This window comes from Ursus arctos, unplaced genomic scaffold (assembly GCF_023065955.2).
Source record: "Ursus arctos isolate Adak ecotype North America unplaced genomic scaffold, UrsArc2.0 scaffold_34, whole genome shotgun sequence".
In the NCBI taxonomy this organism is placed as follows: Eukaryota; Metazoa; Chordata; class Mammalia; order Carnivora; family Ursidae; genus Ursus; species Ursus arctos.
Window position 1 is genome coordinate 3,926,089 of NW_026623030.1, and position 24,598 is coordinate 3,950,686.

The 24,598-nt window shown below is 57.3% G+C and overlaps 3 protein-coding genes across 4 annotated transcripts in view; 1 reads left to right on the forward strand and 2 right to left on the reverse strand.

Annotated features, from left to right (window-relative positions):
* The first annotated feature begins 285 nt into the window (after nucleotides 1-285).
* On the forward strand, nucleotides 286-4,717 carry LOC123000341 (protein FAM246C). Its single transcript, XM_048221296.1, has 3 exons — nucleotides 286-310; nucleotides 649-860; nucleotides 3,884-4,717. Exons 1-3 carry the CDS (start codon nucleotides 286-288, stop codon nucleotides 4,715-4,717), a joined length of 1,071 nt encoding a protein of 356 aa, XP_048077253.1.
* A 1,227-nt stretch (nucleotides 4,718-5,944) lies between these two features.
* LOC113245895 (carbonic anhydrase 15-like) lies at nucleotides 5,945-8,982 on the reverse strand. The gene is made up of 8 exons (XM_026486234.3): nucleotides 8,916-8,982; nucleotides 8,625-8,660; nucleotides 7,802-7,972; nucleotides 7,067-7,227; nucleotides 6,892-6,984; nucleotides 6,569-6,635; nucleotides 6,299-6,465; nucleotides 5,945-6,193 (listed from the first exon to the last, which is right to left on the reverse strand). The coding sequence occupies exons 1-8, from the start codon at nucleotides 8,980-8,982 to the stop codon at nucleotides 5,945-5,947; spliced, it is 1,011 nt and encodes a 336-aa protein (XP_026342019.2).
* Nucleotides 8,983-10,252: 1,270 nt separating this feature from the next.
* DGCR2 (DiGeorge syndrome critical region gene 2) overlaps nucleotides 10,253-24,598 on the reverse strand; it is an 89,455-nt gene continuing 75,109 nt past the window's right edge. For both annotated transcript variants that reach the window (XM_026486233.4, XM_057305740.1), the window contains exons 7-10: nucleotides 21,158-21,361; nucleotides 15,792-15,944; nucleotides 14,590-14,826; nucleotides 10,253-13,163 (exon numbers count right to left, since the gene is read on the reverse strand). In XM_026486233.4, the coding sequence (XP_026342018.1) occupies nucleotides 12,907-13,163; nucleotides 14,590-14,826; nucleotides 15,792-15,944; nucleotides 21,158-21,361 (851 nt within the window). In that variant the 3' untranslated portion in view covers nucleotides 10,253-12,906. The remainder of the gene's footprint in view (nucleotides 13,164-14,589; nucleotides 14,827-15,791; nucleotides 15,945-21,157; nucleotides 21,362-24,598) is intronic.

Below are 24,598 nucleotides of genomic sequence, written 5' to 3' on the forward strand. Positions count from 1 at the left end.
ACCCTCCGGCCTGTTCTTTAAATGAGGAGCTACCTGCACTCAGACCTGCTCTTCACGCCACAGGCCTCCCTGTGAGCCCCTGCTCGCCTCCCAGCCTCTGTCACTGCCACCCTCACCATCTCTTGGCCAGCAAAGACCGCTCCTGGGCTCTGACAGCTGGGAGCATGAGGCAAGGCAACGCGGGCCGCCGGAGCTCTGTGGGCCGAATGAACTAGAGGCCAGAACGGCGCCTTGAGCAAGGGCCCAAGCCAGAGCTGCTGGCTCAGTCTACTGAAGCTCCACTACATGGCCCGCACTTTGGGGCCCAAAGGTACCACAGCCTTCCCTTCCCAAGAGCCCTGGGGCCAAGGCCCAGGCCCCAGCCACGCCCGGGCCCTAGTCAGTCTGGCTCCCGCGGCAAGCGGCACAGCCGGCCTAGAGAATGGGTGGGCACCTGTGCTCTCGAGTCCGTGCTGAGGGCCAGGGTCCACGACCAGACAGGGAAGTAGGCGGCCCACACCCTAGACCCTCGGCCTGCACTGCTCACTCCAGGCCCGGCTCCCAGGCTAGCCCCCTCTCCCAGGCTAGCCCCCTCACCGCCCAGGGTGGCTGGTGGCTCAGGGCAGACCATACTTCCCGCTCCCCCTGGGGGTCCCCCTCCCCACACAGACCCTCAGAGCCAACACGGAGGGACTCCCCACCTGCATCTCCATGTGCCCCCCTTCACGGAGAACCGGGCTGGGCCAGAACTTGGTGTGCAGACAGTCGCGGAGGGAGACAAAGACCGCCGTGCCCTGACCGCTCATACTCAGTTCTACCCCGTGGAGTTGGTGGAGGGAATGGCCTGGGCATCTGCATTTCCAGACACTCCTGTGATGACGGTGAGGCTCCCCTGCCCCTCCGAGGCCACCCGGGCCCCTCCGACATACAAAGCCTGCCTGGCCCTGCCCACTGAACTCTTTCCTGGCTCCCACCGCCCTTGGGCTTTGGAACATAAGACCTTCTCTCTGGGTGGCTGCCCGGGTTTAATGGCAACAGAGTGCAAACGTGAGGCAGTTCAGTGACGCAGAGGCTGCCCCCCTTCTCCAGGCAGAGGCAGAGCCCCAGGCTTTTCCCTCCTCCCAGACCCTGAGTTAATCAGTGGCCAAGCCCGCTAATCGCCCAACCCAGCCTTGCAGAGGGGTCCACCTGAATGCACAGAGCCCAGATGGGGACAGCTCCCAGAGCTGGTGGCTTCCCCCAATCACAGCCAGCCCCCCACCCCCAGCAGACCTGGCTCTGTCCCTGGGCACACAGAGGGCGCCAGAATGGGGAAGGAGCTGGGCCCCGCACTGGGCCCCAGTCAGTTCCTCCGTGCAGGGGGGCCGGGCAGGCTGGGCTGTGAGGATATTCTAGAAAGCATAAGAACCAGAAAGCAGGCCTGTGTGCCGGTCCCCCGGCCCAGTGAGTAGCTCTGTTCCTGCTTCTTCCCCCATTCCTTCTGAAGCTACCTCTGTTCTGACCAGTGAGCCTAGGCAAGGGCTCCCCAACCTATCCCCTCACCTCCTGTCCTCAGCTTCTGCTGACCCCTCCACCTGTGAAGCTCAGGCCAGGGTCACCGCAACCTGTTTCTTGACTATTGCTGCACTTGACCTCAGGGGCTCAGGGTCATGTGGACCACAGCTGCCTGTTCACCCCTCACCAACACCTCTGCAGCCCTCCTCAGGGCTGGTCGGCGTCCCTGGGGCCTCCCTTCCCGCTCTGCACTCGCTCCTGTGCGGTCTGTCTGCCCATGACTTTGGGACACTCTGCCACCAGCCATGACCTCAGATCTGCCGCACCTGCAGGACCGTGAGCTCCTCACTGCAAACACTGCTCCTATCACATCCCTCCATCAGCCTCAACAGTCAGAAAACTGTGCAGCCCCTGTCTCCCTGGCAGCCCAGCCCCACCCTTCCTGGCTCTCATACCACATGGCAAATCTGGAGTCTGTCCACCATCACCCCCTCCTCCGCTCCAGCCTTTCCCAGCCTCCCTGCTGTGCCCTCACCACGCATCTGGGGAGCCTCCTCCATTTCATAGGTGAGGCTCAGAGGAGGCAGAGCCCCTGGGTCACACAACCTGACTCCAGCAGGCCTGGGGAAGGAGTCCAGGGCATTTTGGTCTGCAGTATTTTAATTACTGAGGGGAGGGAGGCAGGAGTATGGTTAACGAGGCTCTAGGGACCCGCAGAACCAGATGCTGGAGGTCCCAGGGGGTCAGGTGACTCAGCAGGAATGGGGGGGGTCTGTGGGGTTTGACGGAGTGTCAAATTCTCGCCTCCCTTTGCACCTTCCAGAGAGGCTGCAATGAATGAATGAATGAATGAATGAATGCGATCTAGAAGTCTTCATGGTGGCCTGGGGCCAGGGCTGCCAAAGACAGCGTAGGCAGCACCCTCAGCGACACACACCCACACACACACACACACACACACACACACGAGCACAGAGCTACGTAGCGGCTAGGCCCCTGTGGGCTCTGGGGACACAGGTCCCCACCCAGCCTGGATTCACGCCAGACCCTCCCTCCCCACAATTTGCTGGGGAGGCCCCCAGGGCACCCAGAGTCCTAACTAGCCCCAAGGGTTCAGTGAGAGCATCACGCTGGGCAGAGGGCTACTGCCCACAGGGCACTGCCCATGACCCTGTGATGGGCACAGGCGGGTTGCATGGGTGAAGGCACCGGGGTGAGGAAGGACGGAGTACCGCGGTGGGGAGCACCCACACAAGTGGAAAAGGTGCCAGGGTCAGGAGAGCCAGCAGGCATGACTACAAAGGTCTTCAGTGCCAGGCTGAGGAGGTGCACGGGCTGACCAGGGTGGGTGGTAGAGGCCCAGCCCCAGACTCATTCACTCATCTACTCCTGCATCCATCATTCGTCTGTTTAGTACCTCTGAGAACTGAGTGACCCAGTCGCCCTGGGCTCAGGGCCCCTACTGTGGATCCAGGGGGACAGAAAACAGAGCGCCGGGGGCTCCTGGGTGGCTCAGTCATTAAGCGTCTGCCTTTGGCTCAGGGCGTGATCCGAGCCCCGCATCGGGCTCCCTGCTCTGCTGGGAGCCTGCTTCTCCCTCCCCCACTCCCCTTGCTTGTGCTCCCTCTCTCGCTGGCTGTCTCTCTGTCAAATGAATAAATTAAATCTTTAAAAAAAAAAAAAAGAAAAAGAAAACAGAGCGCCGCTTAAACATGCTATGGGCCAGGGGCCTGAGTCACCTGCTGGGGCCAGGGTGGCCAAGGAAGCTGTCCTGCAGAGGTGGAATGAGTGGGAGCAGCCAGGCAAATGGTGTGTGGGGGCATTCCCAGCAGGAGAAATGGCCTGACTAAAAGGCCCAAGGGGTGGAAATTGTTGGGTAAAAGAAGACACGGCCAGGACACAGTGTGGGGTGGGCTGGGACATCCAGCGGCTCCCTGAGGACTGGGGCACAGCAGAGAGCCACCCAGACCCCTGAAGAGCCTGAATGGGGGTGCCCACGCAGAGGACGGATTTCTGCAGCTGGGGGGGGGACGGGGATAATAGCCGCCTGGACTATGGTATGGAAGTAGGGGCCCTAGCCAGTGAGGAGGACTGGGGCAGGCGGGTCCATAACCAACCCCTGCCGGTGATGGGGACAGTAGTTTGTAGTAGAGGGTGCGAGCCTGGTCCCTGACTCTAGTCTGGGCGCCTAGGCTTCTGCAGCCTTCATTCCACGTCCTGTCACCCCCTGCCGTCCGATAGAGCCGTCCGATAGAGCCGTCCCTGTGAGCAGATCCAGCACTCTCAAGCCTGCCTGCATCGACCCGCCGGGGTCCCCTGGGGCTCCATCCACCCGGTCCCCCCACCCCTGCCCTGCTGGAGTTCCCCGGGCCCCAGGCCAGATCCCCCGAGGCCTTGGTCGTTCCCACAGCCGTCCCGGGGGCCCTCTCCACGGAGCGTCGCCGGGGCCCCAGCGGTCGCTAGGCTGCGGGCTGGGGCTCCCGACCAGGCCCGGCTCCGGTGGCGGTGGCGGCGGCGGGCGGCGGCGGCGCGGATGGCGGCGGAACCCGGGCGCCCGTGGGTCCAGGCGCGCAATGCGTACGGCGCGAGCGAGGCGCTGCGACGGACCGTTGGCCGCCGGCGGGACCACGGGCCGCAGCCCAACGGGCCGGGCCCTGAAGAAGCCCGCGCCCCGGGCCGCCTGGCTCGCCTGCGAGGCCAGCTCCGGGCCGAGGCGGCAGCGCGGGCCGACGCGCCTCGGCTGCTGCGGCTGGTGGAGCGCGCGGGGGCCGCGGCGGGGGAGGCCCGGGCACCGGGGGCAGTGGAGCGAGCCGACGCGCGCAGCAGCGGCTCCGTGTGCTCAGTGTGCGGGGAGCCGCGCGGCGGGGCCACCTACCCGGCGGGCGTCCTGGAGGTGAGCGAGCGGCGGCTGCAGGAGGGCCTGGCGGCTGTGCGAGCCGAGCTGGGCGCGGGGCTGGAGGCGCTGCGCGCGGAGCTGCGTGCCGAGCTGGACGCCCTGCGCGAGCTGCTGCCGCCGCCGCCGCCGCCCGCCCGCCGGGAGCCCCGCGCCGCCCCCCGCGCCGCGCCTCGCGGCCCGGCCCTGCTGCGGGCGCTCGGCACCGTGAACGCCCTGGCAGCGGTGGCGAGGCCCGCCGACGACGCCCCGGACGGCCCTGCGGACGGCGGCGCGAACCGGGCCCCCGCCAGGAAGAACTTCAAGAAGACGCCGGTGCCGCCCGGGGCCCCGCAGGGCGGCGGGGATTGAGGGCAGCCCCGCCGAGGGCTGCCGGGACCGGGTGCTGGAAGGGCCCTCGGGCGATATATTTGTATGGACAGATCCACCACCCTCGTGGATGGAGAAGGGGCCTCAGACGCCGCCTGCTAGCGCTGCGGCTTTGGGGTGCGGGCGTCGGGACGCGCAGAGGCTCGGGACTGCGGGGGACCACGTCTGAGGAGTGCGGATGGCTCCGCGCAGCCGGTGATCGCGGCCGGAGCCTGAGTCTGGGCAGGAGGAGGGGTGGAGCCTCCCCTTTTGGCCTTAGAGCTGCAGAAGGGTGTGGGTCGGGGGTGTAGCAGCCTCGGGAGAGCCTGGGGGAGAGCCCAAGCGTCTGCCTCAGGGGAGGATGTTGGTTTTTTCCGGTGCCGTGGTTTTTGGTTTTGTTGTTTGTTTTTCTTAGGGGTCTTGGGCCGGAGGCAGAGCTGCCAAGCACTGAGATAGTGTGTGACCCACGTCAACAGACGTTAGGGACACGCGGGTGGCTGGGACGTTGTCACCTGGACACAGCCTCAGGGCAATGACGCCCGGATGTACGACCGCAGTCCACAGGGCATGAACTGGACAGCAGCTTGACCCTGGCCAGCTTCACTCTACTGACAGACCCAGCCTCTCACTGGACAACATTGCCTGGCACAGTGGCATCTAGTCTTAGCTTCGCTGCGGACAGTGACGCCAAGGACACGTCACCCTTCACTTAGCCTCACCACAGGCTCTCCAGCAAGTGTCACCCTACACAGAGGCTCCACAGCCTAACTTTCCGGTGTCACCTGGGCGCAATTTCACTAGCTGTCCTTGTCACCAGGACGCACTCACCTAGCACAGCCTGCAGCAGAGCCTGGAACCAGTCCGTTGAAGTCACCCTTTAGCCCGTACTGTGGCCTGGGGTCAGTCAGCCAGCTTGTTTTTTTCAAATAAAATGTGTAGTCTTAGATTTTAGCAAGTGGTGTTTCTACGACCTGCGAGTTTTTCTCCTTGGAAATGGGGGCACCTTCTCCCTCTCAGAGGAATCTGAGGAGGTCTGGGTGTTCTGGGTGGGGGTCTGGGACTGGTTGCGATGGGATGGGGGGAGGGTGGCTCGGGGGTCTCCCTGTTGGGCGGCACACCGAGGCCTCAGCGGGGCTAGGGCAGGAATGCGGCCTCCGTGGGAGAGGCGGTGCGCTCCCACCCCACCCCACCCCGCAAGGGACGCGAGGGCAAGGTCACTCTGAGCATCGTTTATTGCGGGAAGGGGTCGAATCTGGCTCCTAGGGGCTCTGGCAGAGCCACAAACAGCCCCAGGCCTAGCAGAGCCCCGCGCACACGGGCTAGGGGCGGCGCGGGGCCCGAAGCCGCGCGGATGGAGGCGCCGGGAGAGGCCGAGACCCTGCGCCCCCCGAGAGGCTGCTGCGGGCGGAAGTTGTCCGTGAGCGGCGCGGGGCTCGAGCCGGGGAGCCCGGCCTGGAGCACAGTCTGGAACTGGGCCACCTGAGGGTTCGGGGCAGAGACAGGTCAAGACGTGGGCGGCCCGGGGCGGCGGGGGGGAGGGAAGGAGGAGGGCAGCCCCGTCCAGGGAAGGGGTGGCGGCCCCACCTGCGCGCGCCCGATGGGTACCGCGTCCTCGAAGACCGTCCAGACGACCGCGGGCTGGCAGCCGGGCGTGGTCAGCGACCCTGAGTAGCGGTAGTAGCGCGAGAGGCGGGAGGCACCCGGCAGCAGGGAGGCCAGCGGGAAGGTGGCCGCCAGATTCACCGAGACCCCTGGGCGGGGGAGGGGAGGCGGGATTGGAACCGACCTCCTTGTGCCCGGCCGCCCCGGCCCCCAGCAACCCCCAGCCCCGGCCGCGACCCCGTGGCTCCTCACCGCGCTCAGACACGTTCTTCAGGCCCGACACAAGGGCGGAGAAGTTGGCATTGTCAGTGTCCTGCTCCTGGGGAGGGGTCTCCAAGTGAGAGAGGCTCTGAGTGGACGGGCCTCCAAAGGGGGAACTCTGAGGGGATCTAGGGGAGACTGTAAGTGGCTCCCAGTAGCTGGGAGACCTCTGGCTGGCCCCATCCTCCCACAGAACCCTTTAAATCCTACAAACCCTATGCACTCCTCCAACAGCCCCACCCAGACTGGACAGGCCCACTCTGCCCCCTTTGCAGAGCACAAGAAGTCACAGAGCTCCTTTGTCCCTCCCTCACCACCAGCAGCACCGCCAGCACCGCCAGCCCGTCAGGGTGACTTCGAGCCTCCTCCAGGCTCTGGTGCCTGGTGTTCATGTGGATCACGTGGATCTGGAGAGGCACAGATCATGAGAGGTACCAGCTGCCCCTTCCACGGGGCTCTCCCACCACCCTACCGCATGCCCAAGCCCACCTCCATGGGGCGGCGCTGCCCATCTAGGCTGTGCTCTGAGCCTGCTCGCCCAGGGCCCCCCCAGTGGAAGTGCAGCTGCAGTGCACGGTAGGCAGGCAGGGGCAGCCCCGCGCCCCGAATCTCCAGGCGGCTCTGCGGGCCAATGTCCAGGCGGAGCAGCACTGAAGGTAGAGGAGCGTGTGACTCTCTCTTTCCTCCCACCTGCCCACCCGTGGGCTATTAGAGCCCAGGGTGCCAGCACAGGTCCCCTTCGGGCCAGTCTGCTCCCTAGCTAGGCTTCCATGGAATCAGGACCTCATTTGGTATCCAGGCCCCTCTGTGGGTCAGCAGACTGCAGGGGAAATAATCCACCCTGCAAGGACGGGGGAGAGGGTGGCCCTCCTGTGGCTGGAGTTTGGACCCATCACAGCTATGTGTGATATGGGGGGGTTGTGATGACTTCTGGGGCATCCTGGTGCTGGGGGGGGGGGCTCTGACTTCTGGGAATGTCCTGACTCCCGGTCCTAGGGGGCAATGGCTGATTGCTATTGTTGGGGGGGTCCTGACCCCTGTATATGGGGCTTCATGACCCCCGTTGAGAGTGTCTTTACCAATGTGTGTGGCCGTTCTGATGCTGACTGTGGAGATTTTGATCCCTGTGGGGGGGGGGGGGGTGGGAGGGTGGGGAGCAGTAGCTCCCACTCCCAGGGGGTTCCTGCTCCTGTCTGTGGGGGGTCCTGGTCCCAGGATACTGACCTGTATGGCCATCATTTTCCAGGGTCCATGGGCCTGGAGGTGCTGAGCTGTAGCCTTGGAAGATGAAAGGTCCCAGGGTGGGGTCCTGCTGGACCAGGTGAAGGTCAATGTTGATGGGGGACTGGGCTGGGCCCCCACAGGCAGGGGCCATCTCCTTCCAGTGGGTGGGGCCTGAGGGAACAAGGCCAGGAATCTGTGGGGGCGGTCAGGGAGGCAACTTGGGGGTACACAGAGGAAGACAGTGCTCCTTTGCACACATACACAGAGAATTACCCAGCCTGAGGAAGTTCATCCCTGCTCACCCCATCCCACACACACCTAGACAGGCCACAACTGCCTCACACACCCTGCTGACCTGAAAGGACCACAGTGTTTGCGACACTCTTACGCAGGCTGGCACCACCCGGTCTGGACCATACTCTGACACACAGTCACCTGCAGGGAGACTGCCCCACAGGGAACGGGGGTGGAATGGTCTCCTGGCATGACGGTCCCGCGCCCACACTGGGCGCCTGTACCCCCTGCTCGCGCATGGGCTGGTCACACTAACAGGCTCACAGGCCCCACCGATACGAACAGCTTGGCACACGTGGAAGGATCCAGGTCACACCAGCAACAGACCTGGACACACATGCAGGGGGACGGTCACGCGCATGCCTTCTGGTGCCCAGACAGCCCCTGCGACCCAGGACTCCAGACAGAAGCCTGCAGAGACCACAGCAGCTCAGCATGCCACAGCTTTTGGGTCACACTAGCACCAGACTGTCTAGTGGTCACAGGACAAAGACATCCCACACAGCCTCACACGACACTCTGTCCTCACCACACTTCGGGTCCTGGGAGTCGTAGCACCAGGTGCCTGTGGATAGTGGACAGGGGACTGAGATGAGGGACAGCCATCTGAGTCCTCTCTGAGCTCCATCCCAGTCAGGGTCCAGGAATGGGGGTGCAGGGCTTAGGCCAGAGGAGGCTAGCACAGACCCTGCTCTTCTGTCCCAGACCCCAATATCTCCTCCCCCAAGGAAACCTCCCAGTGGCAGGGCTTAACAGGGAGAAGGGGGAGCTATGAGGAAGTGTTGATTCCTGAGCAGAAGGGCAGGGTCCAGGTGCTCACCTTCTGGGTCCCCGCACACCACCAGTGGCACGGTGAGGAAGGCGAGTACCAAGCCCAGAGACTGCATGGTGCAGCAGCCACAGACTCCAGAGGACTGGAAGGTGCCAGAGGACAGTGGGGCAGGCGAGGCGGCTGTTAGTGGGGTGGGCTAGGGGCGTGGCTAACTGTGGGCTCACTGGCAGGCCACTGCAGAGAGGGTCCGAGGGGGCGGTGTCCAGGCAGGGCCACCAGCAGGAAAGACAGAGGTCTGAGATCAGCAGGCACCGCCTCTGATCCCAGAGCTGCGGCCGTGTGCCAGCAACAATCGCTGGCATTCACTGAAGCGAAGTGCTTTAACCGGACTCTCAGTGAATGGGCGTGACGCTAGGATGCCCATTTAAAGATGAGGAAATGGAGGCTGGGGACCGGGAGTGACATGCCAAGGCCACCGAGCAAGGACAGCAGATCAAGGAGGAGGGCACCTTGAAACCCAGTGCTCTTGACTTTTGAGGCTGGGGTGGGAGGGAGTCTTTCCTCTCTGTTGTGGGCCTGGGACCACTCCCTGCCCCATAGCCTCTCTTGTACAGGTATCCCCCCTGTACACCTGGGGCAAGACCTTCCTTTGGGGGATCACTCCACCATCTGGGAAGCTGCAGCTCTCCCACGGCCCTGACCCCAGGCTGTGGCCTGAGCCCGTTCCCTCAATTCGCTCTCCTGGAAAAGTGGGGCTGATTTCTCTGTCCCTTGGTGTAACTGGGAAGGTGACAGTTTGGAAAGAGCTCTGTATCTGGCAATGTGTGTGCCTGTGGACGTGAGCACGACTGTGCCAGTGGGGTGAAGGGAGGGTGGTGGGGTGGGGTGATACCTCTTTCCAATCTCCAGAGGGCCAGGCTCTTCCCACTTTGGGGAAGCGGTGCTGTCAGCAATGCTGATGGCACTCAGGACCCCTCATGACCCCAGCAGGTGTGTTCAAGAATGAGGGACCTGTCCTCAAGGCTCCTATCCCCATCAAGGGGCTATTTCTTTCCTAACCCTGGCCCCTCACCCACCCAGCCCCTGGGCCCCCAATGCCCAACCTGGAGCCAGTTGCCAGGAATGCTGGGTTAGGAAGGTGAGCACAAGGACCCGTCTGAGGTTGAGTCCCCTGGGCACCCCTTTGTTCTCCACCACAAACTGGAAAATTACTGAAAGGGCCATAATCGGAGAGCAGAAGCAGCAGGGGCATCGTGGAGTGCTGCGTCTGGTCTGGCTTGCACAGACCCCTTCATCCGCCCATCCCCACCACGGGGTCACACAGCCCCGACTTGGCTGGAGTCTCCCGCCCCCACTTGGGTCACACCAAGGACTGACCACGCCTCTTCCAGAACACAAATTTATTTGGCATTTGGATGAAATGGTTCTCACAGCATCTTAAGAAAAGGATTAGTGCCAACCCAACCAAAAATAAACCCAAACTAAAAACCCTTAGTGAAAGGAAAACATAAAAAACAGGCATAGAGACAATGTACAGTTTCAACTCCTTCCTCCACCAGGGAAGTCAGGACCTGGGGGAGGGGCCCCTCCCGAGAGCTTGGCCTGTACCTCTGGGGGCCCAGTCTCTCACAGGAGCACCAGGGTCTTCGCTGGGGTTGGCCTCGGGATTCTTCATCAGACCATGGAGCACAGTCAGATCTTAGAAAGGGTGGCAACCGGGCAGGAGGCCGAGGACCCCCAGACAGACCCCAGCTCCCGCCTTGTTCCCCTCACAACCACCCTCCAGGGGAGGTCAGCTCCTGGGCGCCAACTCCTGCAGACACAGCAGGTGGGGGTCTGGAGCAGCACTGCTCATGGGCCTTGGACACCAGCGGGCTGAGCACCCTGGTGCTGGGACAAAGCCCTGGCCAGTCCGGAAGCAGGCCCACCGTTTCTGGTCACTCCCTCCTCAATGCCTCCTGTGTGTCTGACTGGCCCCAGCAGTCCTTCAGTCCCCACAGGGAGCTCCCCAGTCCCATGCACCTTGTGCCACTGCCTTGCCCTCCACACATGGTTCCGAGGCATGGGCCAGAGACATGGGAGTTGTGAAGGACTCTCAGCTGTAGAGGTCAGGCCCCTCTGTGCTCCGCTGGGGTGGTCACTCCAAAGCAGACACGCTCAGGACACTCACCTGGCACCAGTAAGACCCGTGACTGCTGCTCCAGCCCTCAGCTGCTCTGAGCCCAGCACGCTGGAGGCACAACACGCTTCCTGCTTCGTCTTCAGCAGCCAGTGTGGGGATGCCATTCTCAAAGGAGCAGCCCTTGGCAAGGGGAGCTCAGGCCTGCTTGGCATGCAGCCCGCCTGCCTGGGGCCTGCCTCCAGCACTCTGGATCCTGTGAGCCTGGACAGGCAGTTCAGAATTTACACCTCTGGCCGGCTCGGGGGATGAAAGTTGTGTAGGGCAACTAAAAAATCTCATTCCATACTGGAAGAACACAACGGGTTTCCAATGGGAGAGTGTGAGAACGTGCCACCGAGGTCTGTCACCACAAAGTACCCACTTCTAGTCAACCCTCTGGTCACTGCATGCTGGTCTGGAAAGGCTACACGAGGCACCAGGAGCAGGGCTCCATGCTCTCAGCCAAGGGGCGGAGGTGCCAACCTGGCCGTGCCTCAGTGCCACCCAAGACGTCACGGCTGGCCTGGGAAACTGGGGCCCCACGCCCGAGTTCTGGTGTACCGCCACCACCTGCAAAACCTGGACACATATGTACACACACACAGACACGTGCACACACAAAAAGAAAAGATCCAGACATTCAACGTAGAAAAGATATGGATGTGCTGAAAAATCGCACAGAACCCGCTTAATCTCCAAACCTCAGAAATGCTAAAAGCCCCGTGTCAGGAGACCACTGCCCAGGAGCAGGCAACAGGGTCCCTTGGTCCAAAGGCCCCTGGGCAGGGTACCCCGCACCCCGAGCTGCTGAGGAGCATGGGAAGGCGGCATGCGGACACTGGGCACACCGCCCCAGTGGTGACAGTGTGCAAGTGGACTTTCAGGAGATGGACACAGCCGAGGGCATTCATTTCAGCCACCCCTCCCCACAAAGAAACAACCCTTTATGGCACAAACAAGATGGGGTGGGGGACAGGCCAGGCCCAGGGACAAATTCGATAGGAGTGGGGGCTCCAGAGGGTAGCAGACAGGAGCCGGCTTAGCCCCCAACCCCCAACGGAGGATCCGGGGCCAGAACACTCATGCGTGGCTAAGGGCCTTGGCCCAACTCCAGGGCTGCCTCTTGGGGGGAGCCATGCACAGCAATGCTGGGGAGAAAAAAGACAGGGTGGGGCCAGGGCCTCCTGGCACAGAACTGGGCTTCGCAGAGCCCAGCTGGAAAGACAGAGTGAGAGTTCGATCTCCTTCCAGGATCCCCTTCTCAGGGCCTCGGGCACCAGAGGCCCAGGCCAGCCCCTAGCCCAGGGCAGGGTCACCCCTGATGTTCACAGCTGGGTGGGCGGGGGGGGGAATCCTCAGAGCAGTCCCTGTGTAACCTCCAAGGCCGTCTAGCCTGAGGCAGACCAAGCGCGGACAATACTGACAGGGCACAAACACAGCAGGTGCGTGGCTGCGCCCCTCCCGCCGCCGGGGCTCAGTGGCTGTTTGGCAGGCTCCTCCGGATGGCATGCTGCGGCGAGCAAGCCCCCCAAAGCCAGGTGTGGTCTGGCCCCTGCCCACAGTGCCTTCTTTGTTCCCTACTTCTGAAACGTGTGGTCCGAACGAACTTCGTCATTCTTCTGCCATTTGAAAAGAAACAGACAGGGACCCACAGCTATGCATGTTTCTGGAGCCCTCCAGGAGACCCGGTGCAGGGGTCTGCTCCTTTGGGAGGCCAGTGTGGTCTGTGTGTGCACACGCACGCCATCAGTGGGTGTGCGGCCATGCGGCTGGGTCCAGGCTCACTCAGGGGCCCTGTAAGTCTCCCACGGGGATCAAGGTTTTCTTGACAGCAAAAAGGTGCTCTCCACCCGTTGGGGCCGTGGGCTGGGCCATCCTCTACACCACGGTACTGAGGGAACTGCGGCTATGGCGGCTGCCCCCCGGCAGCGCCTCTGTGGCTGGGGTGCTCCCGATCTGGCCAGGGTCAGGGGGCACAAGCAGGGCACTGCTGCTGTCAGCCGAGTCTTCCAGGTCTGCCAGAGAGGCCCCTGCGGTGGGCAGAGGGTGCTCCAGGCGCCGGGGTGATGCACCGTCACCGCTCCCATCCCCTGGGGTCGGCGGCCTGGCCTCTGCTGGCTCAAAGGCATCGTCGTCTGCAGCGAGACAGAAGGGTGTCAGCAGGATGGTGGGTCTGGCACAGGGGAAGAGGGTGGGCTGGGCAGAACCAGGGGACATTCCTCCTGTCTGAATGCTCCCACGATGGTAGGGCTGGGGGGGAGCTGTGCTTACCCCTCCCTTTGCCACCTGGCAAGGTGCGAGGTGCAGGGGTACAGCTATGAGCAAGCCATGGTGTGCGGTGTTGGGGGACATGCTTTGACAGTCAGCAGAACAAAGTCAGGGGAGAGGGAAAGTCCTCTCGGACTTGGTGGGAGTCAAAGCAGGGTTCATGTGACATGAGGAAGTTACTGGGCCGGCAGTGGCCACGCTGTGGCTGGAATATGGGGATGAGAATGCAGGGGGCAGGGCCGGAGCAGGCAGCTCTGTGAACCTCACAGGGGTCTGCAGAAATCTCTGGTTTGAGGGAAGCTTTGTGGCAGCCCACTCCCTTCAGTGTGCCTGCTCCTTACAGAACTTCTCCCAAAGCTTGGGGCATCAGGGCCCAGCGTGCCCCTTTGCCCGGCCCTGGGGAGCACGAGCAGCAGCTCTGGCAGGAAGCGTGTTCTACCCTGACCCCCCCTGACAGCAAACTGACAATCTGTGTGTGCAGGGTCAAATCCAGGTCTCGCCTACAGACCACAGAGGCACAGTCCCAGTGAACATCGCACTGCTGGCCCCAGGACAGCATTGTACGTGGGTGCGCAGGGAACCAGCCACCTTGGAGCAGGGTACTGCCCGCCGGTGGACCGCAGGGGGGCTCGTGCGTGTTAGAGGGTGTTAACACATGGGCCAACGGCATGGGCCACCTGAGCTGCACACCAGGCACAGGGACAAGCCGGGCAGTGGGTGAGGAACCTGGCATTCCCTCTGTGCTACACAGCTCTGTGAGGAATGAGCTTCCGTGGTATCAGATGGACAACAGATTCAAGTCATCGGGCCAACAACACAGAACCAATGCTTTCTTCACAGAACTGCTTCCAGACAGGAGGCAACGTCATGATGGTGTCTCTTCAGCTCACCACACGTACACGTGTGTCTTTACGGTCAAGCAGTTGGCTCTGGGTGGGACCCTGCAGCTCTGGCCTTGCCCTGTCCCCACAACCACCAGCACCTGGCTCCCCAGTTCTCCACAGAGCCCAGCTGGGTGTGCCCCAAGGGCTGCCTGCTAACAGCTGTTCACGGGAAGAAGGCCAGTGGCAGCGTGGGCACTGCCAGCGCTCACCTGCACGGGCAACCCTGGGAAAAGCCCGCCTACCGACAGACGGCACTTCCTTCCACCTTAAAGGGAAGCCCAAAGGGAAAGCAGAAGGCCAGGAAGAAGTGGAGGTTCAGGGTCCTATGGGCTGGGGAGGAGGACCCCTGAGCCTCTTGCTGCACACGGCGGACAGTTAGCGCTGCTCCCTGTCCCCGGGGGGGAAGCACCTGCGGGGTCGTAGAACACGCTGTCAGGGTTGATGGAGGCCTCGTAGGGTGGCGGTGGGTCATCAGGCTGGTCGATGTCCGGGTACTTGTATGCGGTGTAGGGAGGCGGAGGGTCGTGGAAGTGGAACGTGCCGCCTTCCCCGTCATCAGAAAGGTGTAGTGGTGTGAGGCCGGTGCCGAACCCGTCTGGGCCATAATCAAAGCCGGGGATCCTCCGGCCGAGGTTGAAGTGGTGCACTGGGCAACCGCAGGGAGAGACAAGCAACAGAGTCACGTCCCTCAAAGATGCCCAGCTCAGCTCGAGTCACCCACCCCCTCCTGAGGCTGGACCTGCCACCCCCAGGCCCAAGGGATCAGGCATCCCAACAGTCACACTCGTGTGCCCGGCTGCCCACACGAGAGCCCAGAATCTCTCACCCGGACCCCCTCCTTCAGGGCATCCCTGGCCCCCACACACGTGCAGCCCACCACTACTTCCTGCCACTTCTGCCGCCCCGCTGTCACCACAGCCCTCCAGCTGAGGCCGGCCTGGTGAGAACCGAGGGTCTGGGGAAGGACCGCGCTGACTCTCAGAGCCGTGAGGCCCCCGACTGCAGCTGGCACGGTCCCTCAGCACTCCCACCACCTTGATTCGGAGCCCTCCAGCCCTCGAGCCCTCGGGGTCTGCCACCATCCCACCGCTCCCCACACGGACTGGGCGACCGGGCGCTGGGGAGCCTGGCTTGCTCGCTGAGACAAGGAGCGATTCCAGCAGCTCTATTGAGGGCACAGGCTGCTCACTGCAGAGAACTTGAGCTGAGGAAGGCAAGTCACACCCTAAGCTGCCCAACAGCTCCAGGCGTCTGCTGCTCTGCCCCTGTGCCCCCGGCAGGTGGCCCACTCACGGTCCAGGCTGCCAGAAAAGGTAACATCACCCATCTGAACACAGAGTGGCAGCTGCGGGTCCTGCTTCAAGGCCTGGAGGGCCGGGGAGCCGGGGGAGCCCTATTTCAGGTCCCCAGGACAGTTCCCCTAGTTCCCCATGTGTGTGCTCAGCCCAGGAGCAGGTGAGTGGGTGGGACAGGGACACGCTGGGGCACCCCTTTCAACATCCTCTCCCTCCTTGCCCGTTCCTGCTTCCTGTGCCCTCCCACCCCAAACGGGACACAGCCTGGAGCCGGGCCTCCACTGTGGCCATCATAGGCAGGGCCAGGCGCACTCACAGTTGGCTCCAATCAGGGACTCGATGCGCTCCCGCCGCCTCTGGCGAAGCCGGTGGACCATGAAAAGCAGCAGCGACAAGATGAGGAAGGAGGAGATGCAGCTAACAATCAGACGCATCCCACTGGCCATGGAGTCGAACAGGCTGTTGCCATCTGTTACAAGGACGGAAGGAAACCGGCTGTTCTCAGAAAAGGACCGCCTAACCCCCCAGGTGCTTAGTGCTATGGCAAGGCCACAGCCTTTCACCACCAGGCAGGTATGTGGAAAAGCATTTGCTTCCTGATTCCCTGCACGTGACGAGCTTAGGCGAGACGGCAGAAATGAACCAGCTCAGAGTCATGAATACTGTGATAACACCAAAGAAGTAAATCGTGGGCCAGAAAAAATATTTTACCTTCCAGCCCAGGACTAAGTTCCATGCGATGAGCCCCTTCTGCCTAAGAATCTCTGTTGTGGGCCCCTGTGCCCCCAACCACACAGTACAAAATCAGGCACATGTGACCAAGCTCCTGGACCCTAGACCAGGGATGCTCACCTGGGCGACTCTGTAACTCCCAGGGACCATCTGGTAATGTCTGGAGACACTTTTTCACCATCAATGCCTCGAGGGTGGAGGCACTCCTGGCATCCAGCGGGTAGAGGCCAGGGATGCCGTCAACACCCTGCTGAGCACAAGGGCCCACATCACAGTGCTCAGCCCCACATGCTGACAGTGCCCATGTGGAGACACCTGCGTCGCTCTGGTGCCCCAGTGCTTGTCACGTGCCTGCTGTGGAGCTGCTGTGGGGGAGCACAGATGATGATCACGGGACGAGGGGTGAGGGAAGAGACTTGCACTGGCTGAGCGCCGACAGCGTGACAGACCTTGCCAGGGGCTCTCACCTAGGTGAGCCGGGCCACTCGCACCAAGTCATAGAGTAACAGAACCAGGAAGTGGTGCCGGGAATACCTGCCTCCACAACCCAGAGGGAGGGCCACGGAGGCCTCAGTGGGGGTGTGTGTGGGGGCGGGGGAGAGTGACCTGTAGCCACTGGAAGCAGGACTCCACATGGGTGGAAGAACTGTCGACTTCCAACTCCGTGACAGCCATGCGGGCAGGTCCCCAGCCACCAGCCCCAAGAAGACACTTCGTGGCCAACATGGATTCCATGAGAGAGACCGGGCTCCTGTGGCCCTTCTGCTGCTTCAGCTGGCCCAGCCTGCTCCATACCAACAGAGATGGTCCGAGCTCACTCCTGCCCTCCTCCCACAGGGCCAGAGAGCTTCCCTCAAAGCTGCACTTATGCTGACAACACTTGGGAAGTATGTATGTGGAAAGGATACATCCTCTCACCAATTAGCTGCTTTTTTGGTGCCTCTGATCCTCTTCCAGTCTCAAGGGAACATTCTGTCTCTGTCTGTGGGAGGAAGTCTGTCAGCTCAGGGGGCTGCTGACATGTGTTAATTGGTGGCCAGCTCAGAGATCCCAAGGGGGCCTAAAGCAGCAGTCCGTTTGCAATGACTCTTATTAATCACTTCCAAAATAAACCCAAGGACACATTCAAGGTCCCTGACCATCCCTCCATGCTGATTACCAGGAAGGAGAAAGCATCCCCTAGAAGAAAGCCACCTGCAGTCAGACACAAAGAAGACAGCACTGTCCTAGGAGCCAGAAGGCAGCTCTTGGGTCCCTGGGGACTCACACCATGGCTGGTCCCTCTATGGGGCTCTGGATAATACCAGGCGGGGGGCTGTCTTCTGTCTTCCAGGCTACTGGTGCGTAGCTAGCCCTTGGGCCCCAGAATCCGTGGCCTGCTGGGGTAGATGCTGTTGGAACTGAAGGTGTCCTGAAGTCCACCTGGCCTGACCCTTGGTCTGATGCCAGGTCCTCTCCACGTGGCTGCCCAGCCTGTGCGTGAAGAACTCCATTTCACGGAGCTTGATTACGTGGTTAACGGTTTCAAATCTCCGAGAGACAGCAGGTGAAGCAGCAGCTCAGCAGGAACTGGAGGGCGATGCCCTGGACTCTAACATGGGCTCTGTTCCTGGCAGCTACACAGCTGGGTACCTCATCTCACCTCTTGGAGCCTCATGACTCCAGGCCGCCCCAGGGCACCAGTGCAGGATGGGAGGGGAAGAGCACTGTGAGAGGGGCAGTCGCTCTGCACCTGGGTCACCGCTCAGTGTTGGCAGTTGTACTATTTTAGTCTTCCATTAGCTGTGGTACCCCGAGTGGATTCAATCTGTTCCCCTAGTGACTAGCGCCGAGCATCTTTTCAGCTGCCATCACGTACCTTCTTTGGTAAAGTGTCATATTAATCTTTTCCCCACTTCTTAACAGAGTGGTTTGCTTTCTTGAGTTTTTAGAGTCTTTATATACTCTGAATACAAGACTTCTGTCTGATTTGTTTTGCAAATATTTTTTTCCCTGATGGTGACTCATCTTTTCATTTCCTTAAACAACTTTCAAAAGGCAGAAGTTTTCAATTTTGATCAAGTACAATTTATCAATTTTTCTTTTGTGGATCATGCTTTTGATGTCAGCTATAAATGTTGCCTATCCCAAGGCCACAAAGATTTTTCTATGTTTTCTATTTTCTTTTAACAGACTTTATTTTTTTAGAGCATATATTTTCTTCTAGAAGTTTTACAATTTAAGGTTTTACAGTTGGGTCTATGACCATTTTGAGTTAATTCTTATACATAGTAAGATGTGTAATTAAAGGCATATGTGTGTGTATATATATTTTGCATATGGATGTCCAATTGTTCCAGCACCATTTGTTAAAAGATATCCTTTCTCGATTCAATTGCCTTTGTACTATTGTCAAATATTAGTTGACCATATAAGTGTGGGACTATTTCTAGACTATTCTGTTCCACTGATCTATGTGTCTCTTCTTTTGATAATACCACTGTTTTGATTACTATGACTGTACAGTAAGTTTTAAATCAGGTACCATGAATTCTCCAACTTTGTTCTTTTCAAAAACTGTTTTAGCTATTTTAATTCCTTTGCCTTTCTACATAAGTTTTATTTATTTTATTTTTTTATTTTTTTAATTTTAAAGTAATCTCTACACCTAATATGGGACTCAAACTTGCAACCCTAAGATCAAGAGTCATGTGCTCCACTGACTGAGTCAGCCAGGCACTCCTCTACATAAATTTTAGATCAGTTTGTCAATGTCTGTAAAAAGTCTGCTGGAATTTGGGTTAGGACAGCATTGTATCCATAGGTAATTCGGGGGGAATTAACTGCCTAATGATATTGAGTCTTGTGATCCATGAACATGGTATACCTCTCCTTTCATTTACACCTTTAATTTCTTTCATCAGTATTTTATGCTTTGTAGCATACAAACTATGCACATATTTGTAAGACTTATACCTAAGTATTTCATGTTTTTTTTGGTGCTACTATAAATGGTACTTTTCTTAGACATTTCAATTTCCAACTGTTCACAGGTAGTATATATAAAAACAGTGGAGCTTTATATTTGCCCTTGTATGTGGAGACCTTGCTAAACAAACTTACTAGTTGTAGTAACTTTCTTATAGATCCTCTGGGATTTTCTATGCAGACAATCATATCATCTACTAAAAAAAAGGTGATTTCATTTTCCCCTTCTGGTCTGGATACCTTTCCATTTTCTGGCACTGTCCTCGACCTCCTAGTACAACCCTGAACAGAGTGGTGAGAGCAGATATCCTTGTCTTCTTGAAGGGGATACTCTCCCAACGTCCCCAGTTTGGGTGGCAGTGTGTCTGTCCTTGTTGGAATATAGGCACTTCCCAGGAGAAAATGCTCAGCTTGGGAAGCAGTTAGGAGCCTGAAAAGTAAGGCTGAACAATAGGCAGGCAGATGCCCTGGAAAAGCTGCTCTGGCTGCACAGGAGAATGGCCTGCAGCAGCCGTGGTCTCATCCAGATGCCCTGAGAGCCCTGCTCTGCTGAGAAGTCCTCAGGACTGGGCAGGCCCTACAGGCCTTATATAGGTCTGGTCATTCTGATAAAGCCTGGAGGGAGAGGTAAGGCAATACTGGTAGACACTAAGATATGGAATGAGAAATCCAGGTGATGTGGCTTGTGAAAGCCAGAGTCTGACTCCTGTGGAAGGTAAGTGAGCTGGAGGTTCAGAGTGATGTGGCCAGGAAACAGGAGACCTGGTAAGCACCCAATCATTGCTTGTCAGAATCCCACAGGAATGCATCTTATATAAGCAGATACAATCTACTCTGTGAGTTGGGGAGGCCCAAGTGTACCCTCACTGAGCTCCATTCTCCCTGGTAGGCTCCTCTGTACTCTTCACAGCTGACTGCACATCTGGGACATGTGCCAATGTGTCTGATTCGGCCAAACCTCAGACACCCTCTGACACTGCTTTGCCCTCTCCCCCAGAAGGCCTTCCTGGCATGCAGGGACACTGCCAACTCTCTACTTAACGAGAGCTCTAGTTATTGTGGCCCTCATACACCAGTTCCAGCTCCTGTCCCACCAGCACTAGGCAAACCAGCTTCTCCTCCACAGGGGCCCTGGAGGATGGAGATGGCCACCACGCCCTGCCCAAGCTTCTCTTCTACAGGATCCATGAGCTTAGGGACTTCCACAAGTCCCTGTCCACGTCTCTCTCACACTGCCAAGATAAAAAAACAAATTCATACTTTTGATTTACATTTCTCTTGAGATTATGAATTCACAGAGATGCCAACTGCACTGATGTGAAGAATAATCCAGCATGCTGTATGGAGTGTGATGCCCACTAATGGTCGTACAGAGCAGGCTGCTACCTGCTGCTCTCTTTTTCTTTTTTTCCGGAAAGGAAAGAAAGAGGGCTTTCTAGAGACCACATGCCTGCATAGTGTCTAACCACAAACACCACTTAGTAGGAAGTTTCTTTCTCAAAACTGAGGGTAATATTTAATCTTTTTCTAAAAGACTTTAAGAGCAAAAATCGATGACTGTAAGCAATAAAAACTGTCATTACCCTCCACATCACCATACTCAGAAAAGAGCTCGAATGGGGACGTAAGTCTTGACGGGAGAAAGGTGAGGTTTGAAGCCATCGGTTACAGCTGATTCATGAGCAGACACCCACTCTCAAGTTCAAGTTCACTGGTGTACAATAACTGTTACCTACCTGAGAGCTGACACAAGCCAACCTGTGAGGTGGCAGCTAGAGAAGCTTGGGTCATGTGACACACACATGCCCACAAGAGTAGTTGGCCATCAAAGCTGGCAGGACAGCTCTGCAAACAAATGCTGCCACCACTGCTATGACACATGTCATGCGCTCTCATGAGTCCCCGCCACTGAGAAAGCAAAGGGACATCTGGGCTCTAGCTCAGAATAGGGGGGGCTGACACATGACCCACCATCAGTCTCACCTGGGTCCAGGCACATGAACTTGCAGCATTCCTTGGGGTCCTTGCGGTACTGCTGGCAGCCCTGGGGCCTCTCGCAGAGGGCAGCCACACACATCTCGGGCTCCCCACCATGGCAGGTGCAGCTCAGGCATGGGTCGTCTCCTTTGGGGGTGAAGTAGAACCCTTCATCCACCACATTGTCCTTGATGTCAACGCATGTTTGACCTGCAACAAGCACATACATGCATATATATATATGCATTATTGGCAGAAGGAGCCCTGACTCTCCCAACCCAGGTCTAGGCAGCAGACATGACAACAGAGGAGTCGGCAAGATCAACCTGAGAGCCCTCCCAGTGCTGAAGTGTGTGTCTGGCCCACAGCTACAGGGAGTGGCTATCTGAGAGAGGTCACTACAGCTCACTGTTAGGACAAAGCACACCTGGTTAGGGCACACCTGGCCATAAGCCCAGAGAGCTGGGAGAGAGAAGAGTGCTAGATTCCAGGGGAAAGCCCGTGGACAAGTGTTTGCTTTCAAGTGTTTGCCTAAGCAGTTTACTTAAGAGATTTCTTCAATTTTAAGATGCAGCTGCCATGCATATTAACCATTTTACGACACATTTGAGAATGTGTCTCCAATGATTTTCCCAAGAAGCTGCTGGTTCTGCTTGCAAAGATGGTCCACTAGTCCTGAGACACACACAATAAACTCTGTGCAGAGCTGACCTGGGGCTAAAGGAAGAGAAATGGCCTTGACCAGAGACTAGAGGGAGCTGAAAACTCAGAGCCCTAACCCAGCCCCAGACACAACAGATGCCTGGAAGAAGGGACAAGGCATGAGGCAGGGGCAGCTCTCCAAAAGACACATGCTCAGTGAAAGGCAAAGCGACACAAGAAGAAGTTTGTTTCAGTCTCCAAATGGAGTACAGATATCTAAAAAAACTCATCGGAAATCCCACAGCCATGGGTCTGCGCCTCACTTAAGACTGGAATCAAATCTACATAGCTCTTATTGTCAGGAATCTGCAGGGCAAGAAACTCACATAGAACTGTTCTCTGCTAGAACAGAGAGAAAAAGAATGAAGAAAAATGAGCAGCGCTCAGAGAAACGTGGGACACCATCGAGTGTACCATCATACACGAAATGGAAGTACCAGAAGGAGAAGAGAGTAGAAGGAGCAGAAAAAAGTATCTGAAGAAATAACGGCTGAAAACTTCCCAAATTCATTGAAAAACAAAACCTGTATGTGTAGGAAGCACAACAAACTCCAAGTTGGATAAAAGCAAAGAGCCTAAACACGTCAGAACACACAACATAGTACAAGGGCTGAAGTCAAAGAAAAAGTGAAAACCTTAAACACAGCAAGCCAGAAAGGACTTGTTACTTATAAGAGAACCCCCGTAAGACTAACAGCTGAATTCTCAGCAGAAAAAACCGAGGCGAAAAGGCAGTGGGATAACATACTCAAGGTGCTCAAAGAAAAAACCGTCAACCAAGAATCCTATATCCAGCAGACCTAGCTTTCAAAACCTGACGGCAAAATAAAGACTTGCTCCAGACAGACAAGGCCTGAGGGAATTTGTTGCTTTCACACCTGCCTTATAAGAAATATCAAAGGAAGTCTTTTTTCCCAAAGGAAGTTCGTTTCTTTTTCTTTTTTTTTTTTTTTAAGAGGGAGAGAGAGTGAGCATGAGGGGACGGAGGGGCAGAGAGAGAGGGAAAGGGAGACTCCTAAGCAGGCTCCACACTCCGTGCCCAGCCTGACACAGGACCTGATGCAGGGCTCTGTCTCACAACCCTGAGATCATGACCTGAGCCGAAATCAAGAGTTGACTGCTGGGGCACCTGGGTGGCACAGCGGTTAAGCGTCTGCCTTAGGCTCAGGGCGTGATCCCAGCGTTATGGGATCGAGCCCCACATCAGGCTCCTCCGCTATGAGCCTGCTTCTTCCTCTCCCACTCCCCCTGCTTGTGTTCCCTCTCTCGCTGGCTGTCTCTATCTCTGTCGAATAAATAAATAAAATCTTTAAAAAAAAAAAAAAAAAGAGTTGACTGCTTAACTGACTGAGCCACCCAGGTGTCCCACCCCAAAGGAAGTTCTTAAGGCTAAAAGAAAGTGACCCCCAGAGAGGAATTTGGATCCATACAAAACCCAAAAAGTACTAGAAAAGATAATTATGTAATTATGAAAGACAATATAAATGAGTACTTTTTTCTCTTAATTGATTGAAAAGGCAACTGTATAAGATACTGTTTATAACGTAGTATTGGGTCTCTAACATACAGAAATGTAACGTCTGTGTTTGCCAATAACAGCCCAAAGGAGGTGTGTGGAAGCAAAGCTGTTTTAGGCTAAGGAAATGCCTGGAGGTGGTAATTAACAACGTTTTGTTCGTTTGTAACAATAACAGACCTAATGTGTATAATAATAATACCACAGAAAGAAGGAAAGGGAATAGGGTTATAAGGGGTAACATTCCACATATCACTGAAATGAACCTAGCATCAGTCTGAAGCTAATCTTAATAAAATGTATACGGCAAAATGTATACGTATATGTACATGGAATTAGTGGTAATGGTTACACTTACCTGTGAATATACTAAAAAGTGCTGAATGGTACATTTTAAATGGGTGAATTGTAAAGTATGTGAATTATATCTTAATAAAACTATTTAAAAAAAAAAAGAGGGACGTCTGGGTGGCTCAGTCGTTAAGTGTCTGCCTTCGGCTCAGGTCATGCTCCCAACGTTCTGGGATCAAGCCCCACATTGGGCTCCCTGCTCGGCAGGAAGCTTGGTTCTCCCTCTCCCACTCCCCCTGCTTGTGTTCCCTCTCTCGCTGCCTCTCTCTCTGTCAAATAAATAAATAAAATCTTAAAAAAAAAAAAAAAGAGATGATGGCTGAGATCTTCCCATTATTAATAAAACACAAATTCCTAGGGGTCCTAAAAGGACCAATAAAAATAAATCAATAACTAGGCACAATGTGATGAAACCTCAGTGTATCAACAAAGAGAAACTCTCAAAAGCAACAAGAGATGAAGATTACTACTGTTCTGTGTTTTCTCAGGCAATGGTCAGTCGGTGTGGCCACAAGGGGGGCACAGGGGAGGCACAAGAAAACAAGGTGTATTATACGCATAGATTTTGGACCGACCAAGTCATTGCACGTCAGCAGGGATCACACATGAAGAACACCAAGTGTGCCACTCAGCCAAGTGGGTAGGCAGCAGAGAAGGAGCAAGGACCCACAGCAAGTGCTTTATTGGGGGGGTCAGGGTGGAGTACACAAGCAAAGGCATGGGGGATTTCACTGGAGCACTTGACTATCACTAGGTCACAGTCAGGGGAGGGCAAGAAGGAGAACTTATGGCAGAGGCCAACCTTCTCACACTGGGGTACCTGGCCACCTGGGTGGGATGCTTAAAGCCTGTTTGTGGAGCAGGAAGATAAGAAGTTT